General features: G+C 44.2%; 1 protein-coding gene across 1 annotated transcript in view; it reads right to left on the bottom strand.

Moving 5' to 3' along the window:
- The window catches only part of LOC142828021 (usherin-like), a 178040-nt gene that overhangs the window by 39033 nt on the left and 123574 nt on the right, over positions 1–15433 (bottom strand). Inside the window, exons 13-14 of the mRNA XM_075925196.1 lie at positions 10172–10355; positions 2334–2497 (exon numbers count right to left, since the gene is read on the bottom strand). Coding sequence (XP_075781311.1) covers positions 2334–2497; positions 10172–10355 — 348 coding nt within the window. The remainder of the gene's footprint in view (positions 1–2333; positions 2498–10171; positions 10356–15433) is intronic.

The following is a 15433-nucleotide window of genomic DNA, read 5'->3' on the forward strand; positions in this document are numbered from 1 at the left end:
TCTTGCCACAGATCTCTAGATTTGAACAAGACTGAGCAGACACAGAATAGTGTTTGTAAAGCTAAGCATTAATCTAGAGGGGAAGAGCACCAAAACTTGTGACAACAATTAGGAACTATTGTCAAGAATACTTGAAAGGAGAAGACTGCAGCAGCTTCCTTATTCGTGTCCAGAAAAAGACCCCATTTACTATTCAGAATGCTTTGTACGTTTTTTTCACACATTCTCTAATTGAAATCTGTATTAATCTATGTCATTTAAAAATTTTATAGTAGAATTACCATTGACCTTTATAAAATGTATATACTGATATAAATGAGTTGATCAGTTAAAGATGAAAAGCACCATAAAATGCTAAGTATTATTATTATAAATTCAGATGAAACATTATACACTTGAATGTGAAATTCCAAACCAATGAACTATCAGAACAATGGAGAGGTAGCATGTGTTCTAGAGATGAGTCTGAACCAAAACCTTGAATCTGAATACTTTCAAAGTTTCTTTTTTCAAAGTATTTTCTTAATGCATATCTGGAAATAAATACATCTTTTGGGTTAAGGCCCATTTATAGTACTGTGTCCTCATCAATGGTATACAGGCAGTCCCCGGGTTACGTACAAGATAGGGACTGTAGGTTTGTTCTTAAGTTGAATCTGTATGTAAGTTGGAACTGGCATCCAGATTCAGCCGCTGCTAAAACTGACCAGCGGCTGACTACAGGAAGCCCGAGGCAGAGTTGCTCTGCCCTGGGCTTCCTGGAATCAGCCTCTGATCAGTTTCAACAGGCTGAATCTGGACGCCAGTTCCTACTTACATACAGATTCAACTTAAGAACTCCAGGCGTCCCCAAGTCAGCTGCTGCTGAAACTGATCAGCGGCTGATTCCAGGAAGCCCGGGGCAGAGCAACTCTGCCTCGGGCTTCCTGTAGTCAGCGCTGGTCAGTTTCAGCAGCAGCTGACTTGGGGACGCCTGGGGCAGAGCAGCTGGGCTGCTGCTGGGTTGCTCCAGTAGCGCCGCTCCTCGGCACTACTGGACCAACCCAGCAGCACCCCAGCTGCTCTGCCCCAGGTGTCCTGATTCAGCCGCTGCTGAAACTGACCAGCAGCGGCTGAATCAGGATGCCTGGGGCAGAGCAGCTGCGGTGCTGCCGGGTTGGTCCAGTAGCGCCCAGAGCGGCGCTGCGGGACCAACCGGCAGCGCCCCAGCTGCTCTACCACAGGCGTCCGGAGAAAAGCCGGGTCTGCTGGGTGGGGGGGGGGGAGCGTACTAGCTGCGCCCTCCCCCCTCCCCCCCAGTAGACCAGGGAGACCAGCACACCAGGGAGACAGGGAGCAAAGCCTCTGAGGACGCCGGCAGCGGGACAGCCGCGGCGCGTCTGGGCTGTCCGCTGCCCGCGTGCTCCCCAGCTTTGCTCCCCATCTCCCTGGTCTGCTGGAGACCAGCAGACCAGGGAGACGGGGAGCAAACCCCGTTTGTAAGTACGGATCCGACATAAGTTGGATCCGCATAACTTGGGGACTGCCTGTACTGGCTTTAACTTGACTTGATATAGGACCCTAACACAAACCACAAACAAAGTGGAAGTTTTGTGTGTTTGTGAGTGCCCTTTTGTGTGTATTTGCACATGTGCAGGCATGCAAGTCCACAATGCAGATACAGTGGTGCTGAATATAATGTAAATGCCTGGATAAACACATAAGATGCAGAAACAATGTCCCCAAACACATAGCCATTTAGGAGCCTAAATCCCCATTTTCAAAAGTGTTTTAAGAGCCCAAATCACTTAAAGCTTTTGAAACCTTTTCTCCTTGTCTGCACCTCATTTTCTTCTTAGCATTTCCCAGTGGTGCAACTTGACCCTGCTATCAATAACGCAATTGTTACTATAGCCACGCAGCCAAATGTATGCCAGCATAGACATAATCCACTGGAAAGCAAGATTTAAAAGTGTTATTTTGACTAATTAGGAATCATATAAAGGGTGATGCTTTGCCATCCTATACTTCAGACTCATTACAATTACGACAGTTCAGGTGTTCAGGAGCAATATGATTAATGCCACTGTCTCACTCATTTGCCAATATAGCTTTCTTATGAGCCTAATGCTGAAGACAATGGAGGCAAATGGTTCTCAGCAACTTCAGTTCAAGCTCCAAAATACTCTAACTAAATCTTTCCAGAAGGATCTCCCAAAATAGATATAAGGCAAGAAAAATAGGGTCCTAAAATATGAAAAACAATCACTGTTAGTATGACAGTACTAATTTAATATTAACCAATACAAGCCATTCATTTGAAAGACATAGTTTTAAGACCAACATCCGCTTACTTTTACTGCAGCCAAACAGGTTGTGGGCATCCAAATTACTAGCATTGGGAACACAGTTGTCACATTTCAAGCCAGTTACAAACAGTTTACAAACACATTGTCCAGTAACAGGATGACAAGTCCCATTAATGACTCCTGAAGGATGGCAATTACAGTGCTGACATCTATAAACAAAAACAAACGGAGAAAGTCATCAGAGCACATTAATACTCCAGTTAGATGCAGTAGGGTTTTATTCAGTGCCTTCTTTTGTCTTACATAATTCAGAATGATAAATAAACAGCTTAGTGGATCGAAGTACATTGAAAAATAAATATTTTTCAAAATGCAGCTTAAAATTTGCATGTTATTTATTTCATAGTGTTTTAATAAATGCTCAAAATAAGCATTTGGAATGTGAGCATTAGGTGAAATGTATGCTAAGCGGGGTAAAGAAAATAGTTTAGATTTAAAAACATGTTAATATACAATTGACCTGTATGCAAAGTGCATACCAATATTGATTAATAAGCCTATTGTAGTTCAATCCTGTAATCCTTATTCACCCAGAATATTTCTTACTCACACAAATAATGCAATAGGATGATGTATTTATTTTGTCTGCTTTGTGCACATGAAAGATCTTCTAGATATATTGAGATCCTGAATAATCTATGCTTTCATCAAAGAAAAAAGTTTCTTACTCACAGAAGCAATTGATAGTGACACAAATGCAGAATAAATAAGCGCGGAAAGATCCAAAGACTGGGAAGAAGGAGAAAGGAGGACAAAGGAAGAAGAGAAAGGTCAAAAATACTTTTCATAACTGGGAGCACATTTTCCCCATTATGTGATACTGAAATTGATAATAAGGTGCTGAAATAAATGGCAATAATTAAAAATTTAACTACTACACAAATGTCCACATATGAACCTTCATCTTTTGTGCAAATCTCTCATTGGCATCAGTGAAAAATCCTTAGAGGACTGAGATATTTCATCCTAAAGCTACATCCTGGCTTCTGGATCACAATTAAAAATGGAATTTGCTTCTCTCCACAGTATATGTATGAAACCCCTGCTAAATAGACGATGGTTTGGTTTTGAATGAGCAACCAACATCCCACAAGGTTGCCAATTCTCTAAGTCATGCCATCAACCACAGTGGGGAGTTTAATAAAAGCAAACAAAACAATTTACTTTTCTGCTTTAATTTTCTAATGTCACATCTGTACCGCAATGGACAGAAAAAAAGTTAAAAAACCATGGGCTAAATCTGTGGCAGCAATATACTACCAGATTTCCCTGGCAGCAGATCAGAAGGGGAGCCACAAAAGGATTATGGAACTCAGTCTGCACTCACTTAAACCTCAGCTGGTTGTACAAAAGTCCTGTCTTGTGGCATAAATGTAAGCAGACTAAAAGCAGCTCTAAATTACATAGGAGCCAACAGTCCCAAAATGACAATTAAACAGTGGTAAAGGACTTGACAGATCTATGAAAGATTCAGTTATGTTCCCTTTGTTACAGGAGGATCCCTGTGTTAATCTGGGAAGGTTTCCCACACTTAAGCTGATCCTCCCTTTACGGTTGACACTGGATCTGTAACCTGATTCCATATATGGTACAATATAAAATAAATACATCATATTCAAGATTCTGCCCCTGATTTCCATGTCCCTTTTCTTTATTCCCTCACTAAGGCGCACCTGTAGGTCAAATAATGCTGAGTTCAACTACACTTTAGGATGATAAAAGCAAAGGGGGGAAAACATCTTTTTTCACATTGGAGTACTAAGATCCAGGTCAATAATCAGTGAAATAGACATTAAATGTGACAGATTTTTAAACAAGTTTAAGAGAACTATTCACATACATTTTTTGCCCATCCCAGAGCTCTATTTATTAGAGTTCTTGTACTCCATTGCAACTCTTGCCGTGTGATCTCCTGAGTAATCATTCAACACCCTTAAAAAGGCTGATAAAAGCTAAAGCTGCAAAATAAGCTGCAAATTTGTTTTATGGACTAATATCCTCTTGAGAATAAATAAAATACATCCTCTCCTGGAAACCACTATCCTGTAGTTTGCTCTCTTTGATAGCAAGAGAAAAGGGCAATTCTTTCAAACAAAAACTGTATTACTTCCTTTCATCTGTGGACAGTGCATCCAAATCCCTCTTCAAATAGAGGTTTTGTTTAGACTATTTAAATGTAATGGCTGAAGAAAATGGTTTAGTTAGAGATAAAAAAGATATTGTATTGATAGGCAAATAATAATTTCATTACATGCTGCTATTTAGTGTGTATACTTTGTGGGGAGTTTTAATGCTAGTGTCACAGTACATAAATAATGAGACTTCTCTTACTATTACTGTATATTACTGCACCTCTCATAAATAAGGATCCCCTGAGTATTTCAGGTTTCATTATCATTCTCTCATGAAACAAATTAGTTTTAGATACAATACATTTGCAGTGGGTGTGTGCGAAGGGGGAAAGGTTGTTTGAAGTACTTGTAGTGTCTTCTATCCAACATACTAAAATATTGGCTTCCACCTTTATTAACTTAAGCCCCCAATCTGCAAACACTAATATTTAAGTTGTCCTCTTGAGTTCAATGGGACTACTCATTTGTGTTTCCAGAATCAGAGTTTTCATTAATATACTAAATAATGACATTAAAACGTTATTTAAAAAGTTTGCCATACATTTGTGAAGGCAATATTTTTATGCCATTAAGGACTTCAGTGGTAAATAAACTAATTCCCTGAAACTTTCCAGACATATAAGCAATATTTTCAACATTCTCGAGTGCTGTTAACAAAATAAATTAGAAGCTTGTTATTTTTCAAATGCTATCTTCCCAAGACATTTTAAATCAAACATATTTCACATTTATTAAAACAGAATTGTACATAATCAAAGAAAAACACTTAAAATATGGAAAGAGAAATACCAAGTCAAAATGAATTGCAATATTGATTTTGTGAGGATAAATGGGTTTTGTAATATTAATATAGAGAAACCTTTATTACATTGACTCTCTAGGTGCAGTTAGAGCCTCTCCAGCAATCTGTTTAAAATCTTAATTTTTCATCCTTATGGGAAAACCTCACTTGCTAAGTGGATTTCATAAACAGTAATCTGTCAAGATATATATATAGATATATATATATATATATATATATATATATATAGATAAACAATTTGTAATGTTCATTGACCAGTTTATTATAGTAAACAATACAGAAGTAAGGCTGATCTACTCTCTGCCAATGTTTATGGCCATTAGGATTCTGCCTGAATCACTGTAAAATCCTGGAGTCTAAAATTCCCCCATCCTGCAGGGAATTTCCTACTTTGCAAACTGAATTCCACTGAAGACTCTTTTGGGTTCCTGCAAGACTGGTGGATTTTTAAGGCCTCATGACTCTGTCTCTGCATATCACAGGATAGTAATAGAAAAACAGCCAAAGTTAACACAGCTCTGATGTTTAGATTGCGGATGGCTAATATCCTTTGCTTGATTCATTTCATAACCTCCAAATTTCTAGAAAGGGACAGGGAATGCTTAAATCAGAGTAGAACGTGCAAACAATGGTAAATCACTCTTTTTTAACAATATCAAATGAATGGCACCAAAGGTATGATGACACCGGGTCCACACATAGCAGAAGTCTAACCCAGCCAGGTCTCTCCTCTTCTGCTGCAATCCAGTGGCTGCAACAGAAGCTCATCTCTCCAGCCTGTCTCCTGCCCTCCTGACTGGCTGACCCAGGGCTTCTCCTTGCTCCCATCCACAACAGTTTGGCTCCTTTCTTGGCTTGCCTGCTGAGGGCTTCTCTTTCTACACCTGCCACCCACTTCACCTCACCGGCTGACAGGCTTGGAAAAGGAAGAGTCCTCAGCCACTGCCGCCCCATTCCTCCAGGCAGCCCACTCCAGTGACTGATGGAGGCTTCACAGTGGGTCCATGGTTGCTTCCATCTCCCCTGGGGGCCAGGAAGCCTGAAGTCTAAGAGTGGAATGGACAGAGTCCCTGTTACTGCTCAGCTCTGAGGCTGCAGCAGCAGAGGAAGAGGCAGTGGGGTGGGACACTGGGACTCTGAGCCATTCACACTCTGTTGCCATCAGGCGAGCGTCAGGGAGGAGGAGGGAGCACTGACTTTGGGAATGGAGATCCCTGTGTGGCCATGTTTGGGCTGTGGGCTGCAATACTGCCAGGGAATTGTGATCCCACAATTACTAGTCTACTGTAGGTTGGAAACTGTGGTATGGACCAGAAGAGTGTCCCTACCTGGGCAGCACAGCAGACATGGTCCTGCCCATTAGCTCCTCTCCTCCACCCCCAACCCCCACTCCCACCACTTGTTTTTCACCCCTCCAACCTCACTCCCATAAGGCTAAGGCCTCCCACTTTAAAAAATTATCCTTCCCACACTTTTCTGCCCCCACGTTACCAGGTGTCCAGTTTTCTTCAGTTGGAAACTCCACTAGGGAAGGAGACTTGGCAGTATCTGGTCTGGTTATCAGTGCTGACTGGAAACTAGGGATGTTAAATATCGGTTAATTGAATAATCAAGTAACCTCATGAATTCTTATCAATAAGTCGATTATTCTATAGTCCCTGGCGGTGGGGCCAGCAGCAGAGCAGGGTGCCAGATGGGAGCTAGTCAGTTTAAAAACCAGCTCCTCTTGCAGAGTGGCTGCTTGTTGCCCTATGCTGCTGCTTCTGATAAAGAGGCAGCAGTGCAGGGTGACAAGCAGCCTGTGTATGGAGGTGGAGTCCGAGCTCCTGGACCCAGCGTGAACTGGAACTGCCCACCCAGCTCCTAATATACTTTTAATGCAGAGCCACGGCAGCTGGGGGGGAGGGGGGGAGAAGGGTAGGTCCCAGACCAGGCTTGAGCTGGGCTTTTGGCCAGTCTGCTAAAAAATGTACTGGTTGGAGGGAGGGAAATGCATATAGTCTATAGCATTAATCTATACACTCTTGCTTATCGGTTAATCAAATATCCCTACTGGAAACTAAAATCTTGATTACTGGAATAAACTGCAGTTAGTCTACCCCCATCCTGGAGGGCAGGAAGCTGCTGTTGGAGGAGGGGCAGCTTGGTGAGAAAGATAGAGAAAGATGGTGGGGATCCTATTTGCCCCTTCTTCCACCTTGCTTTGCTTACCCCCATATCCTCTCTGACTCCCATGACTGACCCTAATCCCCAAGCCCACTGTACCCCCAGCCCCTGCCTCACTCCAGCTGGGGACTATCCTCCCTCCTGCCCTTCTGTGTTGATCGTCTGTTTTTTACAATCCATCTCCAAAGGACCCACGAATAGTCAGTCCAGCCCTGCTTTCTTAAAGAAGTCTTAAAATGTGCATAAAAAGAATAAAACATTAGCAAATATGACTAAAGACAATCACTTTTAATAGATTAATCCTCCTGAAAAAGAGGAGAAACATATAGTGGAACCATCATGGATCTGTTAACACGAGAGGACTAGATCTCAAAAGCAACTACAAAGCCAAGCTCCATGGAGTCTTTTCTCCATAGACCTGTTCAGGGACTATGGGAGTCCAAGGAAGCAAACTGAGGCACAGCTGATAAGGTCTATAAATTCTTTTGGTCTATTCAGGACTGTCGACAGGGGAGGGAAAGGGGAGGTGCCAAGGGGCAGTTGCCCTGGAGCCCGGTGATTCAAAGGGGCTCTGAGAGTTGGCACTGCTGAAATAGGAGCTCACCAGCTGCATATGAGAAGCAGGCATGGAATGCAAGCACTTTCCCCTCACTCCTTTCGTGTCCGGGGAACTGGATGAAAAGCAAGCCATGTCCTGGAGCGCACAGCTGCTGTCCTGCCACCTTCCCGAAATGGTGCCCTTGCACTTCGGGCAAAGCTGAGGGCCAGCTGCCCTCAGCCTTGCCCCTTCTGCTCTTGGTTCCACCCCTTCTGGGAGTGCAGAGCTGGGCTTCCTCCTGTCACATAAAAGTTAAATGTGGGTCCTGCAGCTTAGCAGGCCTGGGATTTAAGTTTCCATCCCTGCTGTATCAAGCTTAGCATAGCCTGGGACCCTGCAAGCCCAAACAGCAGCTGGGCTTTATCAGCTCTAACCCATGCCTTGAGCTGGGAAACTACTAAGCGGTAAACAAGTCTGACCTCGGTCTCAGCTCATAAGAGTGATAAGAATGGCGTTGAGCCAGGTACATGCACACCCGGTAAACAATTGTAGTATAATTTGTGCAGGAAGTTACTAGTCCCTTGTCTACTGAGTCTCACCAGCGACCTAGACCTCGACGGGTGCCCTGGATCCCCCTAGCTGGAGCCACGTCTACTGCGGCTTGGTGAGAAGTAACTAGAATGGGGCATAAGCATTTCCAAGTGCCTGTTACTCTTTTATGCATTGCTTTGCCTATGCTTATTGGTGTATTACTTTGCAGTAGCTGTATAACCATCTGGCAATATTAAGCCTGTAATAGTAGTGACGTAGTGAGACATAAAAGCAACTATTCATAATGGACTGCCTTGAAGGAAATCCACAACCCTGTTGGGCCCTGGCCCTGTGAGTTGACACCCCCCTCAACTTTCCTGAGGCCCACAGAGGCTTTTGGATCCACTGGGCCTACTAGTCTCAAGTGTAGATAGGTGCCCAGTAGCAGCCACAGACTTCTTCCGTTTCCTGGATCTAAGCTTGAAATGGGAGAATTCTGTAACTTAAATACTATATTACTTTCATCCCTTACCATTAAGAGTGACAGGAAACAAAATAAAATTCCATTCTTACAGATTCCAAGACCATCGAAAACAGATACCTCTATGATCCACAACATTAAAAAATCCCCTGCCTAATGATGACAATAATATAAAAGTTAAAGTGAAAAAATCTATACTAGAATAATGTCAAGTGCATTCAGGAAGACATATACTTACTTTCTAGAGTCAGGGTATATTTATTCCTTTTTTACTCAAGGCTAGCATAGGGGTGTAGTATCACTTTCATTTATGTCTATTTTTTAAAAAGCATAAATATTAAATGTAGCAAAATACTTTACAATCATATGGTCTGCAGGAAAATGTGATAATATGAGTGCCTGTGAAATCTTATTGGACAACATAAGAAAGGAAATTGAGATTGTGGGGATTAGACAAGCAAGAGAAGAAGCTGCAAGAAAAAGATAGAGCAATAGACAGAATAACAATGCATCACCTACTGATGTATCTCAGAAATTCAAGGAAGTATAGTCACACTATTTTAGTGTGCACAAAGGCTCTCAGATAGCTAGGACACGTGCACCGCAAAATTAGAGTGCTGATAGAGAGAATTCTACTCCTCTAGGACTACAAGATTTTGGAAATGGAAAAGTCTGTAATTAAATCAATCCATTCTCTGCACATTTTACATTTCTTTTAGTGTCAATACAAAATATGGGGGGCATCTAATTTTTGCTACTCTTCTCCAGAGAAATTTAATTTTCACTAACATTTTTCCACCAGGGTTAATTATTGATTAATTTGTGATTACACACATTTTTTCCAAGTACCACACCAAATATCTTAATAGCTGACTATTTCACATATAGAATTATGGTAATGAGACAATCCTCATACAATTATAACATGAGACGTGGAATATATGGTTTTAATTATGCTTCCACTGCAGTCAATGGCAAAACTGGGAAAATGTGTCGTTGGTGTATGATACCATGTGTAAATTTGATGCACCACAAAATGAGGGTGAAAGATTGTTTAAAGTAGATGATATTGTTGTTACTACAGATTTTAGAGTTAGTTGGGGTGAGGAAATAAAAAAAAGAAATTGGAAATAAACTGTATTTATAAAAAAAAAATAATAATACAATACTCACCTCCCTGAATCAGAATCAAATCCAAAATGAAGTTCTCTGCAGCGGTCACATCTCTGACCAGTTATTGAAGCATCTTGGCAAACACATTGGCCAGTTAAACCATTACAAACCTGATTTACTGAACCAGTTCTGTGGCATAAACATGGCAAGCAGTCAGATGCATTGTATGGAGATATGTAAAAACCTAGCAAGAGACAAATTGGTGAATACACATTTTAACAAACTTGCAGAAGAAGCAATACAAACAGAACACTATTTTGTGCATTCAAATTTAGCACCACCAATACCTACAAATTTAGTACATATACACATTCAAATACCTACAAATGTATGCAGTCATCATGTGGAACAGAATGTCTAAGCCCATTCAATGGCATTGTCTAAAGATGTTATCTATTGCCACTCTGATTTTTATTCTCAGCCTCACACATTTTCTTCTTAGGCAAAGCAGGAGACACCAGAGAAAAAAAAGGACAACAGTGCCATAAGTATCAGGCAATGAGGGAAACAAAGATCACATTGCACAGGAGGGACAAATGAATGCAACACAGACTGTGGAGACACACAATATATCGTGCAAGAGCAGAGCTGTGGTCCATCTAGCCAGGATCCTGTCTCTGATAAAACCAATACGGCACCAGTCAAAGGAAATGCTTGAAACTGATATGTCCTCATTGGAGAAATTCCTTAAAGTCTCTAGCTAAGCGGTTGGTTCTCAAACTGACAGCCATGGGCCATCTACAGCACAAGTATTTTCACAGTTTGTTCTGGGAGCTTTTCGGCCCAGGTGGGGCCCATCCTTCAAGCCTGGACCCTTCTGACCACCACCCTGTCCCTTCTTGTCACCACCTTGCCATATTCCCTCCATTGCACCCCTTCCCTCAAGAGATGTGGCCTTGGGGATTACCAGGAGGCCTGGCACGGGACAGCGTTAGGAGTCGGGCCCCCCACACTGGCATGTGCACTTGCTCTGCTTCCTTGTGGCTCTCTCCACTGTGGTTAGTGTGAGAGTTCAGACCCTGCTGCCACCCCATGCCAAGACTCCCCGGTAATCCCCGAGGTCGCATCTCTTGAGGGAAGGGGTGCAATGGGGGAGAAGATGGGGTGGGTCTTGGGAGATGAGTACAGGCACACAGCCTCAGGGACTCCCAGGTTGGATTGAAAAAATGGTTGGTCCTTAGGTAGCCCAGGGGCCACCAGTTTGAGATGCCTGTTTTATGCCATGAGAGCTAACATTATGCGGTCAAAGTTCCTATCATAGAATCATAGAAGTATGGAGAGACTTCAGGAGCTCATCTAGTCCAACCCTCTGTTCAATGCATTCCAACCAGTGCTTTGTGAAGTCTTGCCTTAAAAGACTTTAAGGATAGAGATTCGAACACTTCCCTAAAGAACCCATCCCAGTGCTTCACCACCTTTCTAGTGAAATAGATTTTCCTAACCTGTCTCCACTGAAACTTGAGACCATGGCTCCTTGTTCTGTCACTGAGAATAGCTTGGTTCCATCCTCTTTGGATACCCACTTCAGGTAGCTGAATCTGGCTATCAAATCCCTCCCTCATTCTTCTCTTCTGCAAATTAAATAAGCTTACTTTACTCATGTACTCCAGCTACCTAATCATTTTTGTTGCCCTCTGCTGGACTCTCCAATTTGTCCACATCCTTTCTGTAGTGGGGGAAAGTGTAGTGGGGCACCCAAAACTGGTGACCTCATTTCTAGACATTGAACTGTTAATCACTACTCATTGAGTCAGATGATCTAACCAGCTTTATACCTACCTAATAGTCCATTTATCCAGGCCATACTTCTTTAACCTGCTAGCAAGAATACTATAGAAGACCATATCAAAAGCTTTGCTAAAGTCAAAGAATAGCACATCCACTGCCTTCTCCATATCCACAGAGCCTGTTATCTTATCTTAGAAGGTAATCAGTTTGGTCAGTCATGCGATGCCCTTGATCAATCCATGTTGACTTTTCCTCATCATCTTCCTCTCCTCCAAGTGTATATTTATCCATATAAAGAACTAAATAATTCTTCTACACTTCTACTAAGCAGTGTGCTTTGTGACAATGACCGCACCTGTAAGTGAGGTGCAAAAAGGGTCAAGCACGATCACTGACACATCCTCTGAGAATGCAGGGTTTCCAAGGGGCAGCTCCACACAGGAAGCTTTCATGTTTCACTGAGCAGGCCGAAACAGCACCCACACTCTCTGCCATTTAGGTCATAAAATACCACATTTTGGCAAGACCTGCTGTGGGCATGCTAGTGGGCCCATTTTTAGGGGGGGAGGCTCGGTAAGAATTTTTCTCCTTACCATCATATTGGCCTGGATACAGTTGGATTTTCTGCCTTTGTGGACAGTGGGTTTAGGAAGAGCTCTGTTATGCATGGCATGAAGGGGATCATCTATATTTTGCAACTCATGCAAGTGTAGGGTAGAAGCGCAGTGCAAGTACTCCACAAAAAAGTATATAATGACCAGATACATGGCTGGAAAAGGGGTGTTTGTTAAAGAAACAAATGGGAACAGCTGGGGACTCCTATGATTGTTATGGCAGGGAGCCAACTTCATATTCTTTTAACCTGCCTTAAACTTCTTAAGATGGGGGTGGATGGTAAGGTCCCAGCAATGGATCTGCTGGAGGGACCTGGAGAGAAAAAAAGGGGGAGCTGATGGAAATTCCCCAGGTAATACAGAATAAATACGCGTATAAATAATGTATCCTTATCTGCTGGTTAGTTCCAGACAACTAATAATAAAGCTGTGGCCTGATTAAACTCATGTCAAACATCTTCTGCCCTCCTTTCAGTGTAGCTGGATAATGAGTTCAACAGGTAGATTAGCTCTTGTGTAAAAAGTTTTCTTTTCTCTGTTTTAAAATGGCTTTTTTCAGTTTTGTCCCCCATCAACATGTTCTTATACAGGAAACCCCCAAGATGCAACCACTCGAGTTGCGACCCCCACCACTTACAATCATTTTTGGCAGAGTAGAAAGGGCCGAAACTCCCCAACTTGCGTCCTTGCCCTGCATTTACGATGGCACATGATGCCTATTGTATATGAGAGTTCGAGTTATGATGCACCCGACTTGCAACGCCTCCCCAGGAACCGACCATGTCGCAAGTCAGGGACCGCCTATATTTTGGAAAAGGATAAAGAGAAGGATCTAGTTCACCTTCACTTCCTCACTCATTATGTGGAATTCCTCCACAGTGCTGTAAAACCTCTCCATAGCATTGGTGCCTCTACACAGTAATTGTTATTTTAAAATAATTTTGAAATAATGGACAGCTTGTTCTGACTTCTGTAAACCTCACTCTATGAGGAATAACCCCTATTCTGAAATAGTTATTTTGAAATAAGGCATCTGTAGACACTCCACTTCTGCTATTTTGAAATAGCCCCTCACCAGGTCCATTCTAAGTTATTCCTTCTGGGGCTCTAAATCGAGATAGCACATCTACATTAGGGATGCCTACCTTGGACTCATTTTGAGGCTTCCCTGCAGTGTAGATGTGCTATTTGAAAATAAGCTATTTTGGAATAACTATTCTGGAATAGCTTATTCTGAAATAACTGTGCAGAGCAGACATAGCTTCATAAACCTCTTAGTCATTTTTCCTCCAAGATTTATATAAAAATCACTCAGGGTATGTCTACACTTCAAAGTTAATTCGAACTAACAGCCGTTAGTTCGAATTAACTTTAATAGGGGCTACACATGCAAACCACTATTTGGAATTTAATTCAAAATAGCGGAGCACTTAATTCGAACTAGGTAAACCTCATTCTACGAGGAGTAACGCCTAGTTCGAATTAAGTAGTTCAAATTAAGGGGTGTGTAGCCACTTAATTCGAACTAGTGGGAGGCTAGCCCTTCCCAGGTTGCCTTGGTGGCCATTCTGGGCCAAACCAGGAAAACTCTTCTGCCCCCCCCCTCCCGGCCCCAGAGCCCTTAAAGGGGCACGGTCTGGCTACAGTGCTTGTGCCAGTTGCAAGCCTGCCAGCACCCAGCCAGCAGACCCTGCACCTGGTACAGCATGAGCCAGCCACCCGCTGCCACCCAGTCCTCCGCCTTTTCCCGGGACCAGGCTGGCAGCTCCCAGCAGCCTGCCCAAGGCCGTAAGAGGTGGGCACCCGCCTAGTCTAGTGCAGAGATCGTGGACCTCATAGAGGTTTGGGGGGAGGCCTCCAATGTCCACGATCTCCACACTAGCCACAGGAACATGGCCATCTACAGCCGCATGGCTGTCAACCAGACCACATGCAGACCCAGGAGCAGGTCCGCTGCAAAATCAAGGACCTGCAGCAGGCCTACTCCAGGGCCTCCCAGCCAGGGGCTGACCTGGATGCATGCCCTCATTATGAGGCCCTGGACCGCATTCTGGGGTCTCACGCAGTCCATGCCCCCCGGGTGGTGATAGACCCCGGGGCAGAGGGCCCCGTCCCTGACACAGAGGAGGAGGAGGAGGATGCTGAGAGCCAGGAGCCTGCAGGGAGCCTGCCCAGGACCCCCGAGGCATTCCACAGAGCACATCGGCTGTGTCGTCCGAGGCTGGGGAGGGCTCCACACGTGAGTGCCATCATGCTCCTCTTATGTGTATGGGAGGGGTGGAGAGGGAGCACAGGGACCATGCGCCTGGGCCTAACCCACCATGGAGCAGCAGCTGGGTGATATGCAGGGGCCCTGGCCTGTTCCCCACATGCCGACCTCGCCTTGCAGAGGGGGGCTGAGTTTCACACACTGTGTCCCCAGGGAGAACTGACCACTGCTCTTGTTTCACCACAGCCGCAGCATCTGGGACTGCAGAGCAACAGCCACCCGCACCCAGGCCAGCAGGCACACCTGCAACCTGAAGGACTACCAGTGGCAGCACCTGCGGCTACTGGAGCACCAGCTCTGCACCCAGGACCACTGGGTCCGGGAAGACCCAGCAGCGGCTGCAGCAGCAGAGCTTATAGGTGCTGGAGGAGCAGGGCCGTATCCTCAGAGGCCACCTCCAGACCCTGGTGGACAGGTTCCTGCCTCCTCCTGCTCCGGCCCCTGCGGCCACCCCAGCTCTCACTCCCCCTCCCACCCGTGTTTCCCCTCCCGCTTCCTTCACACCCCTCGTCCCTCCTGCCCCACCCTCCACACCCACTCCCCCCCCAATGCCCCTGCGCTCGCAGTACTGGACGGGAGAGCCAGCAGGACCCCCAAGCCTGAGCTTTCCCTTCCCTTCCTGCTCCCTCCTCCCAGGTTTCCCCCTCCCCT

This window comes from Pelodiscus sinensis, chromosome 3 (genome assembly GCF_049634645.1).
Source record: "Pelodiscus sinensis isolate JC-2024 chromosome 3, ASM4963464v1, whole genome shotgun sequence".
NCBI lineage: Eukaryota > Metazoa > Chordata > Testudines > Trionychidae > Pelodiscus > Pelodiscus sinensis.